Genomic DNA, 18,324 nt, shown 5'->3' with positions numbered 1-18,324 from the left:
CTTCAATATTTAAATATTACAATTTGAGGTTTTACTCAATAAAGTTATTCCGAAAAATAAATAATAAATAATTGTTCAATAAAGATGAATAAACAAAATTATAATGTAAAATAATTTAAAGATAAGATATTATTAAGATTAAGAATGGGATGGATTGAGATGGATTGGGCGTGTAAAGCAAAAGTTAGAGAAAGGAGTTTAATATAATACGGAAATGTGAATAGTCGAAAAAGTCTGGGACGACCGAGAAAGATATGGCACGTCAGTGACAGTGAATCAGATACTTGAACTTATACAAGATTCAGGATAATAGAAGAGTATATACATATGAATGTGAATGAGGCAAGGAGTGTGTGCCAGGACCGAGTTGTGTAGCAGTCCGTCCTCTCTTCAGAAAGATCGTTCAGTTCCATGAAGTATCAATAATATTTTATTTTCTGTTGGAGTTCTGTAGTACAAATAAAAAGGGAATAATAATTCTATACCAGATAGCTTTTTTCTCAATATTAGTTTAGTCAGAATCAAATAGACGAGTAGAAATTAACTTCGAGGAAGAATATTATATAATAATTGGTGAACTTATCGCAGAGATCGTGTTCATATTATTTTCATTTCCAAGAATCAACAAAAATTATATTCTATACCCTTTGAATGGTAACCTTCAGGTTTTGAAATATTTTCAGTTCCAAAGTATAAAATTGTGAATAAAATGAAGGTTTCTAAAATGAACATATTTCTTATTTTTAAAGTTGTTGTAAAAAGAAATACCATTTTAGATGAAATTATCTTTAAATTTTTTGTATTTAAAATAAACGTTGAAATTTATAAAAAAATAAAATTTAAATATCAAACATGAAAATGTGAAGAATATAATTTACCGATATTTAGAAAACAAATTTCTTATGTGTAAGTAATTAGTAAGAAAGATATCACTTTACATTTTATGCCGATTATGGAATTAAATAATTTATTTTCAAACTTTCAAGTCTCACTGAAAAAATCTCGTCAATTACAATAATAGGCATACAAATGTTATCTATGTGGTTCGCTACGTTTGGTGATTTAGCAGGGGTGCCCGGGTTTGTTCAGGATGCACCTGCCCATCAACTGCGTAGCGTGCCAGATCGGGAGAGGCTGGTTTGGTAGTTCCAACGGGTCTCTCGGCCCATCGACTTGAACCTACATTCATATTTCCGTCACCCCTGGACACATTGATCCGCAGATTCTTACCCAAACCTCATACCCTTTATCTTCCCAGAACTTTCTCTCCTTTCTTTCCTTAAAAAATACCCTCTACCCAGCATCCTAAAATATGGGATGTGTGGGGTTAATGTAAAAATAAATCTAATCAAAAGCTAAGAACCATTTCTTTGTTTCAGGTGCTGATTCGGTTTTCATAAAAAAAAATCATTGAATAATTTGTGCTCCATAACTTGATTCCCAAGAGTTTTATTAAAACTAGTGATTTTCAATATCTAACACAGTGATTTAATTTCCTTTCATGTGATTATGAAGGTGTACCTTAGTCGTTTTTCCAAGTTCAGCATGTTTTGGTTGGGCGGAAGTGGTAGTGGGGGGTTCCTGAGAAGACTGGCGCTGTTGCTGTTTGTGGTGCTACTGGTTCTCTGCCTACCCCCGCTAGCGCAGGGCTGGGACTGTGTGTGCAATCCGAGGGAGTGCGAGGCTCTGGAGCCAAGTGGTTGCCCGGGGCTGGGAGTTATAGTCTGGGACCCTTGCAGGTAAGAATATTTTTTTCATTCTCTCGACTTATGAATTTGAAATGCTTTGTGAAATCCGGCTCGATGAAGTAAATTTTTTTTGTATCGGTAATTCAACGTGAAGAGTTAATGATGAGTTATTAAGAATAAATTTTTGACAGTAAGTGGAGTTCCATAGGGTTCAAACCTTGGCCCAATCTTATTTATCTTGTTTATAAATGATCTTGCAAAAATATTTCATGATGTATATGTCTTACTTTTTGTTGATGACCTCAAAATTTATAGAACTATTCAAAATATTTACCATTGCAAAATTCTTCAAGAAAATATAAACATAGTATTAATTTGGTGTAATTAAAAGTAGACTTTACTTAAATATCTCAAAATGTCAAATAGTTAGATTTTATCTAATAAAAAATCCAGTGATTTTAGATTACAACATTGATAACAATGCTCTTGAGACATTAACACTAGAAAGACCGAAGCGGTCATTTTGACCGTTTCTCGATGTAATATGACGATATTTTGCTTAATATTTATGGTAATGATCTGATTTTTTTTTACTTTTCATGATTTATGATTTAACGACCATGGTGAAAAAAAACATGTACGTACCTTATTTATTTATTGAAATATAATGATTTATACCTACAAAGACCGCCGCGGTCAATGTGACCGTTAGGGCCATTTTAAGCTGAGTTTGTTTAGGATCTTCTTTATCCAAGTTTAAATATACCCATTCCAACTTATACATGTTACTACTAATTTCCCTCTCTATTTCTTTCGGTATAATTCTTACTAGATCTGCACTGTGGGTGCAAGTTGTTAGTATTATACCGCATATTCTGTGCGTAAGTATTTCAAGTCATCAAAAATTTCGTTTTATTTTTGTAGATTGTGTTCTAATTATTTTTGCTTTAGTTTTATTGAAACTTTGGAACATAATATCATATCGATATAAGAACTCATAGAAATCTTACCGAGTCGGATATAATGGAAGAACTAGCAAGACTTCAAATCATTGCAGAGGATCAGTCAGATGAAGAATGTTGTGCCAGTAAAATTTATGACACCGTTTTTTTTTTGAGCCCAATATTTCTTCATCAGAAGCTACAGAATTAGATGAAGATCTTCAGATGACATCGACATCTTTTCTTAGAAATCCGATTTCAAATCTTCGTGGTCGAGGGGTTAGAATTAGAGGCAGCCGTGGAAGAGATATACACAACTTGGAGGATGTTTTTCTGCAAGAGTAACAGAACTTCCGGAAATCGGAGATATTCAGTTTGGAGATTTCAATTCATTACCAGAATATGTAATAATAATGAAACTATTACAACCGTATCTCAAAAAGGGACGAAACATCACAACTGACAATTTTTTTACTTCGATGAAGCTGGCAGAAAAATTACGAGCTGAACAAATTATTATCGGAACGATGAAAAGGGCCAGGAGAGAAATACCAGCAGTTTGCAAAACCATTTGTACTCCACGTTATGAATCATTTATTTTGAAAGCTAACAATGGTACTACACTAACTGTTTATCAAGGAAAACCGTAGAAAAATGTAATGATATTGAGTACAGTACATCCAGATGTTCAATTTGTCGACGGAACAAAGAAAATTCCCGAAACGATTGAATTTTACAATTCTACAAAATATGGTTTCGATATAATCGACCAAATGCATCGAAAAAATTCCGTAAGAGCTGGAAGTAGAAGGTGGCCTGTTCACGTTTTCTACAACATACTTGATCTAGCCGCTATAAATGCATGGATAATTTATAAAAGGTAGCAAAAAAATTATTATCTCGTCACAATTTTACTATACCTACAGCTTGTTGGAGAACTAAGGTCAGCATATACAAATACCAGAGCTGGTCCATTTGTGTTTGCTCCTGAAGAATTGACAGAAAAGGGAACCGGAAAATAAAACTTCTAAAAGACGACAGTGCCGAATTAATAAAAAATGTAAACAAAATAAAACATCTGACACATGTGATAATTGTAAGAAATCTGTTTGCGGAAAGTGCCTCGGAAATTATAAAAAAACAACGGTTTGTACTAAATGTGCACCTAATTGATTAAAGTAAATCATTTCAAAACATAATTATTGTTTTAGTTATTTAATATTATGACAAATATTACACAATTACAATAATAATAAACTCGCATGTTATCAGCGGTCAAAATGACCGTTGTGGTCTTTATAGGTATGGAGCAGTACCCGGTCTTTCTAGTGTTAACACAAATTGAAGACTTAGGCATCACTTTTCAATCAAAGCTTTCATTTATTAACCACATAACAGAAATCTCTAATAAGGGCTGAAAAATGTTGGGATTTATAACTAGGCTAACCAGAAATGTTAATAATATAAAGTGTAATAAATTGTTATATTTTGTCTATGTTATAAATCAACTTGAGTACAATTCTCCTGTCTGGAACCCATATTATAATATACATGTACAAGCTGTTGAAAGAATACAAAACAAATTCTCACCTTTTATGAATTTTAAAATATGCACTCCAACAATTATGTTTAACTACAACATTCTGTTAAATTATATGAATATGCTCAAATTGTCAGACAGAAGAATTTTCACTGACTTGGTATTTATATATAAAATTCTAAATGATTTAGTTAATAGTCTGGTCTTGCTAGAATTGATAAGCTTTCGGATTCCACAGTTGAATACTAGAAGTCAGGATTTATTTCAGTGCAGAAATTCTGGGACTAACTACAATATGTATTCCTCTTTGCCCAGAAAATTAATGGAGGGAATTATACTAAGTCATTGGACATCTTCAATTTATCTTTAAACAAATATAAAATGTTGTTAATGAAGCAATATACACCACCTGGTTGGGCAGCGTTGGGAGATGGAATAAGACAGAGGCTGTGTGAAGGGATTTATTAATGCGGATCCAGCAGAGGTCAGGGTTATATGAATGAGAAAAAACAGATGCCGGTACTCGTAGCTCATTCCACACAAGACCTGTCTTACACGAAAACGAGTCGAAGAAGCGACCCGTTCTCATGAAGCCAACATCAACTGCAAACGGATGTTCGTGTATCGGTGCACCAGAAATCAATCATAATATCAGGCTATATTATAATACCCGTAGAACAGACATAGCATACTCACATTGCAACTGCGCATTGGAACTTGCAATTGGTCTGTTAACAACGGATTGTCAATCAGACGAACCGCCCTTCTTTGCACAGAATCAAGAAGGTTTATCAAATATTGTGAGGTTACATCCTAGAGGTGACTCCTAAATTCAATTGTTGGACGTTATGACGTAAGCCGCAACTTGATACTTTCACGTATAATTTTTATAATGCACACATTTTGTTATTATGTATGTAGACATATTTGAGGTTTCCGTATTGATTGAAAAAAACAACCACGAGCAAAAATAAAATTCTGGAAATTATTCTGAAAAATCACCAGTATGTTAAAAATTTCATTTGAATTGGTGCAACCACCACGAGAATCCCCTGGGCATAAACAATTTAGAGTATTTTTTTAAACGTTTACCTCCGGTCGGTTAAAAAATATGTGTTCAATTTTTTCGACAGCAGAATTTTTTATATTTTAGTCAGATACTATTTAATATTTTTTTATCAGATAATGGATAAGTTTTCAGCGTCGTTTTGCGAATGCTGTGAAGGTTGAGGGTGTGTGCAGCCTTGTTTAAATAAAAAAAGATGTAATCTTTTATAAAGGTTTATTTTTTTGACGGGGATACGCCAGCCATGACTAACGTTTAAACAACCCAAGTAATTCACTGTTAAGCAATGAAAATTATAAAATGATCGCGACGCGAAAGAATTATATGGTAAATTGTATTGAATCATCTCTGAACACTGGTAAACAAAATTCCGGAAAACACTGGTCTGAGGCAGTCAACTCTTAGATCAGCAACATCATCAGCTGTAGGCAGACTGATGGAACCTAAGCGCAAGCTAAATATTAAGTTTGATGATCGCGCTTTCGGAGTATCTGGGCCGAAGGCTTGGAATAAACTCCATTCAAAACTAAAATCCATAACAAATCCAACAGAATTCAGGTCTAAACTAAAAACTTACTTTTTAAGCTGTCATGCCCTTTAATTAACTTTACCGCTCCTCAGAGAAAGTCCAATTTTATCCAATTTTCTAATTATGTCCTAAATCCTGTATCTAAATTTCGTTAATAAACATGTCCAAGTTAATTAAGTGTTAATATCAAGTGACCTACCAGGTAAGTATGGTAGTGTATATTAGCTCCCTATATAGTTAGTAATAACATAGATCATTGAAGAAGTGTATTATATATTTGTACAGTGCCCTTGAGGTGATTTTGCAGAAAAACGGCGCTATTCAAATCATCCAAATATTATTATTATTTTTAATATCCCGTTGAAGTTTTCGTTAAGTTCTACCCGTGACGCGTTCGTTGCTGCTTAATATAATCGCGTTACATCGCGAATCCGGCCGAGGTACCTCCATGAACCGCGTGGTACTTTTTTGCACCGTCTGGCTCGTCCAATAGCATAAATAAACCACCCATTTCCACTAGGTTCTTGGCCGGCCGAAGTACTGGAATACCTTAGCGCTTGGTACGAGTACTTTCTGGCAAGGTCCGGCTCGAGCAGTGGCGGCGGCATATTTTGAGCACTATGGGCAACACCAGTGGCGGGTACTGATTGGGCGTTTGCATGTAGCCCTGTGTATTGTTAGTAGCATATCACTACACGAATAATAAATTGGTGAAAAGAGAGCTTTTCTTTAGAAGCCAAACAATGTCAAATTTAATTTGTTTCTTTTATTTATTTGTTTTACTTCTTCAAGGAGAAAGAAAATCAAATATAAATTTACTTTAACTGATCCAAATTACTACCTTCAAGATTTATTAGCATTAATATCCCACTATTGTTCTCTCTCATGCTGCGTATAGATTTGTTAACCGAAAAGCGAGCCTCGAACGATGGGAAAGGAATAAACATTGTGATGTTTTGAATATCCACAAAAATAAACGATAAATAATAAACGAACGTGCTCTAAAAATTTTTTTTTTGTCTAGACTAGCAACATGGGATAGATTATAGGCCTTGAGTAAACAGATTCCCACGGGAAAGGGGAGATCGGAGGGCAGTCGAGTCTTGAACTTGGGTACGTCGACAGCTCCGAGAATTCAATACAAATCAGAAGTGTTGTGTGAGATTACAGTTAATTAGTGAATTCAGATGGTGTTAGAAAGCTTTGTTGGTTTTTGAATTAAAGTGAAAGATTATTGAACCGGTGTTTGTGTGAAGTGAAAGTGGTTCGACTCAGTGAGAATACAATTAATAATAATGACAATAATAATAATTGGATAATTTGTAGAGCGCCGTTTTGTGAAAAATCACCCCAGGGGCGCTAAGGGTTGGGCGATCGCGATTATAATATAAAATGTGTTAAATTAAACGTGATATGTAGTTCAAACTAAGTGACTTGTCTTAAAAACATGGAAATGATAAAAATAATGATTGCGTTTTTAAAACAGAGTGAACATATAAAGGCAGGAAGTGTTTAATCGGGCTAGGTTATTGATTTGGCGAGATGGCATTCTATCCACGGAGACCGAAAACCAGAGAATCAAATAGATTATTAACTGTGGGTTCGAATCCTGACAGATTAGGGAGGTACAATTTTATTTACAGGAATATTTAATTACCCTTTTATAAGCGTAGGGAGGAGGTCGAAAATTAAATTGATTTAGCTATATAGTGTAACCAGGTAAGCTTCACGCTGAGAATGAGAGGTGACTAACTGGGTGAGTTTTTTATATTATTTTTTAAATTCCAGAGGACCCCTTTTAAAAGACGGATACAACCGAGGTACAGGAACTAAGTTTACGACACCTGCCGCCCAAATAATGTTATCATTAAAAGGAATACCCTAGACGGATTGTCAATCAGCTGTGAGTGAGAGACAGGCCAATGACCTTTTCATATATAGGCTGAGAGGCGCGGTGTACAGTCAGTCAAAGGGGAAGTTTTGCTAGCGTATGACCTCCCGAATTGAAAGCGATCGGATGCAACCAGACGGAACAAAATGAAAACTTTTCTTCTGTTATTTGACTTTCTAATTTAATACTTTTCATCTATTGTTTGACTTTCTAAGTTACGAATTGGGATGCACAAAAACATATCTAGAGACAAAAGAGGGAGATGGAAATCTCCGAAATAAAGCTACCAACCGAACAACTTTTCTCAACAGGTACCTTTCGAGAGGTAGGCAGCCTCTTTAAATTAAATGCAAAAATCAAACCAATTATCCGTTTATACCTACCTGAGAGGATAGGTATCCAGTAGAAGTTACCCATACCTAATACACGAGGATGCTAGTAACCTCATAAAATAATTACTAGAACCAAATATTAAAATACAGACAGTCCTCATCCTAAATTTGGCATCTCGAGTAGACCTTACATATATCTCACATGATAATTGGCTGAATGGGTAGGCACACAACCTATCGCTAAAAAGCAGGCTAAATGTCGACAAGATTGTCGTGTGTTATCTATGTTATTGACCTAGAAAGGGATGTAAATCCCCGACGACGAGGGAGTTACAACGTTTTCTAGAGGTGGCACGTAACTTAGGACCTTACGTGTCACATTTTCGCGACTAGATTCGTGATAAGGGATGTCATGGCTTTCCCTTTCTACACTCAGTAAAGTAGATTTCCTGGAGATGTTTGAGGTTGGGGCAATTCTGAAATTGGTGATGAGACCTGGTTTTCTTTATTCTGGCGTGACGGTTGCCGATTTGGAACAAGGGGAGACCCGGCCGGTTGTGATATCCAGACACGCAGATATCGATCGCCTTGCTCAAATTATCATCCATTGGTTTTGTTTGGTAAAGAGGAGGAGCCAATCTTAGCTTGAAAAAAAAAATCATTCCCTTTCCTCTCCTTCCCCTCCCAAAATATATACATGGATGGCGCCGACAACTAACACCATAAATTTATCGTATGTATATCACATATATAAAATCTAACACTTTATTATACTCACATAATCCTATGACAGGTAGACTCACGTAGCTAGTTTGAAGAGCAGGCGACTCAGAAAAATCAGGTTTATGAGATGGCTTTAAAACACAGCGGTAATGAATTCAACTCACTCTATCTCAAAAGAACCAAGGGATACCACACATACATAAATAACTAGGTTTCTAAACCGAGAAACAAAAAACCAACACAACGTTCGGTGAAGCCTTTTTATACTGATCCGTCACGTGAAATGAGTACGTTCAAGGTCGTACGTCACGTAGACAAACTAGGATGTACACACTTGAAGGGGTGTGTAATAAAGAGAGAGGCAAGGGATTGAAAGACGGCAGGGAGGACCTTCCTACCCCGGATATATACATAACCAAAGCCTTATGGAAAAGTTACCTATGGGACTTAAAGAAAATTTATTGTAGAAAGAAGAGAAGAAAAAGTTGAAGTAAGAAAGGGCAGATCATTACAACATTTGCTGTTGCTTTGTTCCTTTCTCATACTTCGAGCATTACAAATTACACAGCAAATAATGTAGATTTTAACACTTTTTTATAAATTCAGTAAAATATTATTTTTGGTCAAATGATTAATTTGTATGCTTAAAATGAAATTGAGATCAAAAATAGTTAAATTTCCTCAAAACATTGAAAAGTTCTGATAAATTCAAATGAACGCTTTCTAGTTGACATGATCAAATAATGCTTTTTAGTTGATATGATCAAATGAATACTTTTTAGTTGATATGATGAAACGAACGCTTTCTAGTTGATATGATCAAATAATGCTTTTTAGTTGATATGATCAAATGAATACTTTTCAGTTGATATGATCAAATGAATACTTTTCAGTTGATATGATCAAATGAATACTTTTTAGTTGATTTGATCATATGAATACTATTTAGTTGATATGATCAAATGAATACTTTTTAGTTGATTTGATCAAATGAATACTATTTAGTTGATATGATCAAATGAATCCTTTTTAGTTGATATGATAAAATGAATACTTTTTGGTTGATATGATCAAATGAATACTTTGTAGTTGATATGATAAAATGAATACTTTTTGGTTGATATGATCAAATGAATACTTTGTAGTTGATATGATAAAATGAATACTTTTTGGTTGATATGATCAAATGAATACTTTGTAGTTGATATGATCAAATGAATACTTTTTAGTTGATATGATCAAATGAATCCTTTTTAGTTGATATTGATAAAATGAATACTTTTTGGTTGATATGATCAAATGAATACTTTGTAGTTGATATGATCTATTGAATAATTTTTAGTTGATATGATCAAATGAATACTTTGTAGTTGATATGATCAAATGAATCATTTTTAGTTGATATTGATAAAATGAATACTTTTTGGTTGATATGATAAAATGAATACTTTTTGGTTGATATGATCAAATGAATACTTTTTAGTTGATATGATCAAATGAATACTTTGTATTTGATATGATCAATGTAATGCTTTGCAGTTTCTATGATCAAATTATTGCTTTACTTTAATATGGTCAAATTAATGTTGTAAAGTTAATATGATTAAATTAATGTCTTATCGTTAATTTTGATGTGATAATATTGAATAAACAATTTAAGTAACGTGATATTCCACTTTTATATTTTAAAATAGTAACAAAATTTAAATACACGCCCAAAAATATACTTTAAAGCTCTTTAAATGGAATTTTGGTCTGCATCTCTGAAATGATATCAATATGAAGATAATATTAATAACGTATCATAATAAACCTCTGTTCTACGTTGTATAAGGTTCAGCTTTAATAAGAAACCTTCGCTAATAATAATAGGGTAGATAAAATAAAGGCATACCAATTTCAGCAACGTTAAGCATATTTTATTTCCAAAAAGGTTGCCAAAAGTTTTGCTTGTAAAATATTTAGAAAGAGAATGTGAGTGCGTCATTAATATATTTATAAATTTTATATAATGTGTACTTTCGCCTTTATGTTAATAATAACATCCCTTTGAAAAAAACAAATACAAATCAAAAGAAATACATCTTTGAATAATTGTACCTACATTCTGGCTAATTTATTTCTATAACAGTTGAAAAACAAAATATGTTACTATCAATGAAATTACCAATAGTAAGCTAAAAAACTTGCGAAATTGAGATAATTTTTACGATTTTTTGCGACAAATAGAATTTGCACATTTTTGTTTGGTGAAAGTGACAACAGACTGAACGTAAAACACCAAATTATCAATTTATACAAAGAGAGAGGCAAGTACGGGTTCTTTAAAAAGCTCAGTTCTGCGTGACGCCTACTGCTTAAAAGTAAACAAGTAAGTCAAAAGAGAGATACGCCATTAAGCTCTAATAAAAGTCCCCTTGTTTACACACTGCGAGAAACTTTCAGCCGCTTCAACCTGCAAACTTTAATAATGAATAAACTCCCTACGGGAGTGTTTTAATAATATTATGTTTGTCTAAAAATAGGGGTGTGTTTACGTTATCAAAACTTCAAGCAAGGTAAGGCGTAGTAACGTTGCATAAAATCTGATACTACTGGTTTACCGTCACAACTCTGATTGTAGATTGTAATAGTTTTAATGTAACTAAATACTGTAGGATCTTTGCAAATAATTTATTAACGTTTACTGTTCTAAATGTAATCAGTCATTACCAAACACTATTGTATTAAGCTATGTTATGAACCGAATTGAAAGAAAATTGATATCGTCGATTATTATTTACATAAGACATTTTTTTAAATCTAGACCCCACCCAAACTACGGTGAAATTGTTTTTCTGTTTTTTATTTATTTTATTTTAAGTTAAATGAAATACAGATACTTCACTTTCTTGAACTTGAAAATACACTCATATCTAAATTTATTAGTTATTTATTTTAAAATAAGTTAAAATGTAATTTTCTTGTATCTAGAATAAAATCTTTAAAAAATATATATTTAAATGCTTCTAGGACATAATGCAGGATCAAGATGACCGTAAATTATTTTATGTAAATGGAACAAACAATCTCAATTTAATACCAGAAATATAAGCGAGTGAGTAATTAATGAAATATAAATAAACATTAAGCTGCTTGAATTTTTGTAAGCATGAATTGGATAGTACATCAAAATATTAAAGTTCCTGACATTTAATTAATAAATAATATAATAAAAACGACACCTTTCTCTTAGCAATTTTGTCCGTTTAAGTTTCCTGTATTCAATTTATGAATCGGAGTGCTCACAGAACATAAGGCTTTTTATTATGACGTTAGGAACTTTTATATGATTTCTAAGATAGTGGAAAAAATGATGGCTGGAAATTTTAGGATGAGTTCTAATCATTTGAGAAATTTATAATCTAGTTCAATCTACTAAGTAGTAAATATTTCAAAATTAGTAAAAAAAATCCCCATAGTTACTAAGAACTTACTTCTTAATTTATAATACATTTCTTACGTGGATTGCAGACTTTTTGGGGGAGAGGTCAATTCAAACTGTTGCTGATAGTTTTACCTCTTTTGCACATTAAATGAACGCTGGCATCCCTCAGGGATCGGTTTCGTCTTCGACTTTGTTTTTGTTGCACATCAATGATCTTTTATCGTACGCAGCGCTTCATTGTTACGTGGATGACAGTATAGTTTATAATAATTTTTGTTTGACAAGCCGCTAAGGGATCCATATAATTCAATAAGCTTGGATGGTTTTTAAACAGAGAATGGACGATTACCTTGAGAGGTTTTTCTCTTGGGGTAAGACCAACCTAGTCGAATTTAATGTCTCCAATACTTAATCATGACTAATTACGTCTAAAAGGGATTTAAATGACAATCTAGTCTGGGGATTATACGGAAGCAATCTTCCTAACACGCTTTCCAATGATATGCTTGGTGTAATTCTAATTGACCAGCTCAGACACGGGGCCTTCATCGAAGCCAGAATTAAGTTAGACTCTCAGGTGCAGGCTGTTCTGTACAGAGCCCTCAGAACTTAGCACACAGCTACTGACCTTGTACTCAATTTACTTGTGGAGTTAATGTTTAAAAAAGCTTTATCTCTTCAGAAGTGTCCGGTTTGCTTTAAAAAAACCCATACGACTATAACACAAAAATAAATGTTGATGAAAACACCGTTAAAAATTCTATAAGGTAACTATTTTTTTTGATATTTGAACGATAATATAATAACGGAGATTAAGATCCAAAACCGATGATTTCCTACAAAGTGTAATAATACAGAACAACGATCTTATATTACTATCAGAGACATGGCTTAACGACAGCATTTACAATAGTCAACTCTTCGATCAACGGTATGACGTGTTCAGAAAGGACAGAACCTCGGGACATTCAAGGGGAGGAGGAGTACTGCTAGCCGCGAGACGTGACCGTGCAACTCAAACCCAGAGACTTACCTATCTGGAAAGTAAAGACGAGAATATGTGGATAAAGACATGCCTAAATGATTTTGGTGTTATTTACATATGTGTTGTGTACATTCCACCGGCATCGCCAAATAAAACATATACCGATTTTTTTGATAAGGTTACTGAGAATTTTAATTTTTTAATCAATAAAAAGATTATTATAATAGGCGACTTCAATCTAAAATCTAGTAACAAAGGCACCGAAATGGATCTCATATATTTTATGAATCTTTTCCAAATGGAACAAAGCAACTCTATTACAAATGTGAAGGGAAGCATGCTGGACATTGTTATCAGCAACATTGATTTAAAAGTATATAAATCCTTATACTCACTAGTTAAAGAAGACGCTTTTCATCCATCGTTGTGTATAGAGATTTCGCCGAACAAAAACACAACCAATTGTCAAACACGAAACTTGTGGAATAATATTGATAATAGTGTTAGGCGAGGATGGAACTTCGAACATGGCGATTTTAAAGCTCTTTATTGCCATTTACAATCTCATGACTGGCAACCTTTGAAGGACATAAATGATGTTAATTTAGCGACACACTTTTTCTATTCCATAATTTATAAATATTTTGATATGTGTTTCAAAATTAAGCGCACTCCGAGGAATGGTAGAAAATATCCTAAATGGTTTTCTAGTGAGATTGTAAGCGACATAAAACTCAAATTCAAACATTACAAAAAATGGAAGAAAACTGGAATGGTGAGTGACCGGGAAATGTTTTGTCTACTTAGAACAAAAATAAAACGCAGTATTCGATTAGCACATGTGCAATATATTAATTCTATTGAAAAAAATATCAAATGCGATCCCAAATCTTTCTGGAAGTATATCTCGTCCAGAAGAAGTGATGGCGGGTTTGTTGACCATGTTACTTGGAATAATCAGTCTTTCTCAGGAGCAGATATTCCAGAAGCATTTGCAGACTATTTTAAATCAACTTATAGTAAGGAAGCTGCGGACTTGAAATCTTTTATACCTGGAAAAAATACGCCAACAAAAGCACAGAATGTTGATATTCAAAATATTACAAACACTGACATCACCGCTGCTGTTAAAAAATTAAAATCCAAAACTTCTTTTGGACCGGATCTTATTCCGTCATTCGTGTTAAAGGGATGCTTTGAGCCCTTATTAACACCTCTCGCGTATATTTATAATCTCTCACTTAACTCCGGAATATTCCCAGACCTGTGGAAAATCTCTAAAGTTACACCGTTACATAAAACTGGTGATAAGGCTTCAGTCTCTAATTATAGACCAGTGGCGATCCTATCCTCTCCAGCCAAGTTGTTTGAACTAATAATTCATAAATGCATTTATACCCAAGTTGAACCTTTTATAATTGACCAGCAACACGGTTTTAGGTCTGGCAGATCTACTGTGTCTAATCTAATGGTTTTTACGGAGTACATATCTCAAGCTCTTGATAGTAACAATCAAGTAGATGTATCATACAATGACTTCGCAAAAGCCTTTGACTCAGTAGATCCGCTTATTCTCCTAAATAAACTCGACCAATTTGGATTTTCAGCGAAACTTCTATGTCTATTTGTAAGTTATTTCTCAAATAGACAACAATACGTAACTTATGGTATTTTCCACTCTTCCAACTTCATCACAAACTCTGGAGTTCCACAGGGGTCGAATCTTGGACCCTTACTTTTCTCGATATTTATCAATGACATTTACCATTGCATAAAATTTTCCAAGTTTCTCTTATTCGCGGATGACATGAAACTATTCCTTTTAATAAAATCTATGGAAAATTGCTTGCAGCTACAAAGTGATATAAATTCTATCGTCGAATGGAGTCATACCAATAAATTAGGGTTTAATATTAAGAAATGCTCCATTATGTGCTACACCAAGGCAAACAAAACGATTTACTATAACTACAAAATGTCTTATTCATCTCTTCAGCACATTGTTATTTCAAGAGATTTGGGAATCGCATTTGATACGCACTTAACATTTCACGTCCACATAGAAACGATATGCAACAAAGCTTTAAGAATGCTAGGATTTGTGCTAAGCAACTCCAGCCATTTTTGCAGCTCGGCCGCGATTCGTGTGCTATACTATAGTTTAGTACGTAGCATTTTGGAAAGTGGTTCTGTAATATGGGGACCAATGGATTTAACTTACTCTCAAATGATAGAGAAAGTACAAAAGAAGTTTCTGAGATATTTATATCTTAGAGACTTCGGATATTATCCCTGGTTATATCCATCAGCCTTTTTGTCCGGCATGCTGGGTATTAATAGCCTCACCGATAGAAGGAAAACTGCTTTGCTAATAACAGCATATAAACTTCTAAATGGTAACGTCTGTATTCCCGATATTATAGAAAAATTTGAGTTTTATGTCCCCGACAAATATACAAGAGCGCGCAGGCACAGAACCTTTGTCGTTCCAAAAAGCAGAACCAACTTACCATTAGTAATGCCGCTCGGAAAAATGATTATGTTACTAAATTACCTGTCCCCTGACATAGATATTTTCCAACTTAATATTCACCAGTTCAAAAACGCTATTATTACTTAATAAATTAAAATAAAATGTATGTTTATTATTGGTTATGTATAACTGTAAATGTGCATTTAAAATAAAATAAAAATAAAATAAAAATAATAATAATTGGATACGGATCACAAACAAATCTCCTCAACCACGTGACCATCATTACCTATTTCCAAGAGTGACGGCTAGTTTTCTCTCTGAAAGCCCTTTTAAGCACCTATTCAGCCTTCATCAAATAATTCACTTTCTACAGTAAATTTTCCACGGCTATATTTGCCAATTCACGCAGTGCGTCATTCGCAGTAATAAATGGTCAAAATATCGGAAATTATTTCCCCGCACAGTGAGCATTGGATAATGAACACGGACATTGGACAATGGAAATGGACAATAGACGGGGATGTTGGACATGCAGTCTATAAAATAAGTGCCGCGATAGTGGAACTGTGATTTCCGTAAATTTTCACTTACGGAAAACTCTTCACTTGCTCAATGACCCATGAAGTGTTTTGTTTTTTTTTTGTTAAAACCAATAGTCCTGCAAATAAAGTTTTATTTGTTTGACAACGGTTAAAAATAATTGTAAAAATGAAGATTTTGCTTTGCCAGTGCGAAAGTAATAATTGATTTAATTTTAAAACTGAAAAAGCTGAAGCTCTGAGATTATTAGTTTTTATATCATTAGTAATGGAACAATCCGAATCACAGATAAACAGACTTAAACATTATAGAGATTTGTTTTTGGGGTGTTATGCCGTGCTGCGCTACCTCCTTCTTTAGCCAACTTTTTAGACAGCATTGTAGTGTCCATCATCAAGGCAGATGTGTAATTAGCGTAGCGCAACACGGCATAATACCCCAAAAACAAATCACTGTAATACTTTTGGCCGTAAAAATCTCAAATCAAGATTTAAAAAGTCAATGACTTGTATTTCGCACCAATATTTAAACCCGAAGTTTAACAGTAAAGATTTTCTTGAAATATTACAGATATAGAACGTATTTACTTAGAAAATACAAGAAATTTTATTATAAGATAAGCAAAACAAATGATACAAAATTCCAATTATTGTTTAGGTGATATAAGACTTTAATAACGGGGGTTTGCTCGGCGCTCGCACTTTAATTATTTACTAAACTTTCAAATGTTTTAAAAAGGATCCCTATGGATTAAGTTATTTATATTCACGATAAATAAAAACAGGATCTTAACATTCAATTATTTTATGGAAAACAGTTTAAAATTTTCTTATCCATTTTTTCAACTATAAAATTTACAGTAAGCACCAGTTTTATTTTTCTAGAATGAATTAGTAACTTCCCGGGGAATCTTTCTAGAAAAATTTGAGATTTAAGTAAAACCTTCATCAGAAATAATTAAAATAAAGCCCCGGAAAGATCGATTTTCTGGGCGTGCTACGGCAAAGTCGACCGTAGGTCTGTTCATTACGCCGGATCGCTCGCCGAATATTGTTTTTACACGACTTCTCTCTGTCCTCCTCTATGCTTTTCTCTCTCTTTATTTCAACCTTATTAAATCATGTAAATGTGTGAAATTGAAAAATATAATAGATTGGTTTAATCTAATTTAATACAATCTTGAAGAAGGCTATTGATGTAATTAAATAACTTTTAGTTTAATTATTATTTAATAAGTTACAATATATTACAAATAGTGTACCGCGATTTACACGGAAAAGAATAATTCAATTTCTAACAAATGTATTGTTTTCGTTAAAACATATAATCATCATTTGGCATTGATACAGGCAATTTTTACGTAAATTATTTGAAGTACAATAATGTAGAATTGTTTGTTTCCTGGAATTTACCAGGGCTTAAAATTTGTACGGCAATACAATGTACAACGACGGTATGTTAAACAGATTTTTAAAATTTAATTATCGCGGGTATTTTTAACGAATACCCAAATGGCCATGTCAATTGTTACGAATACAATGTTTAACTCAGCCATAAAATGGAATAAATTTTAGAATCATTTTAAAATTTCAGTATTTTCACAACTTTGGTTTAAAACCTTAGCATCGAAGAATGTAAAAATGTGTAAAAATGATTATTCTACACAATTTTACTAAACATTCTATGTAATAAATTACACTCTGATACCCCAGAGAAATTAACTCCGTAAGTTATACATATTAAATTTTTACATACTAACAGTCTTTGCCCCAAGGCAATGTTGAAGCAGAAGGCCTCTCTATCAAGATCTGACACGGGTTTAACTCCCTTCAGATACAGTATAAATAATAATGTTTATCTCTGTCACTGTTATCTTGAAAAATTATTCAGGAAAATTTTGGCTGTGTAGAGTATCTTGAATCTCTAATAGAAAGTCAACGGGGATTTCAAAAATATATTATTGTTATGTTGTATCAATTGACAACGCTTATAAAGTTACTTAAAAGTAAATTTGCAATCAGTAATAATTAAATATTGATATTTTAACAAAAAAGTGGAAAGCGAACACGGGAGCACTTCACGAGCTGTCGTAATCTCAGCAATCAGGAACGGAATAAATCGGTTCCGGCTATCTCGGCCCGTTTAAGTGCAGGAGACAAACGCTTATGGACGAGCCGTCAATAGAC

The 18,324-nt window shown here is 33.3% G+C and overlaps 1 protein-coding gene across 1 annotated transcript in view; it reads left to right on the top strand.

The window, feature by feature from the left end:
* Positions 1-18,324, top strand: part of cmpy (crimpy) — a 429,354-nt gene that overhangs the window by 224,924 nt on the left and 186,106 nt on the right. Inside the window, exon 3 of the mRNA XM_089639813.1 lies at positions 1,380-1,739. Coding sequence (XP_089495939.1) covers positions 1,510-1,739 — 230 coding nt within the window. The 5' untranslated portion in view covers positions 1,380-1,509. The remainder of the gene's footprint in view (positions 1-1,379; positions 1,740-18,324) is intronic.

Source organism: Hesperophylax consimilis, chromosome 14, assembly GCF_061612785.1.
Source record: "Hesperophylax consimilis isolate HC1 chromosome 14, BYU_Hcon_1.0, whole genome shotgun sequence".
NCBI classification, from domain to species: Eukaryota; Metazoa; Arthropoda; class Insecta; order Trichoptera; family Limnephilidae; genus Hesperophylax; species Hesperophylax consimilis.
Note: the sequence above shows the minus strand (reverse complement) of the source record. Positions and strands in the feature narration are given on the sequence as shown.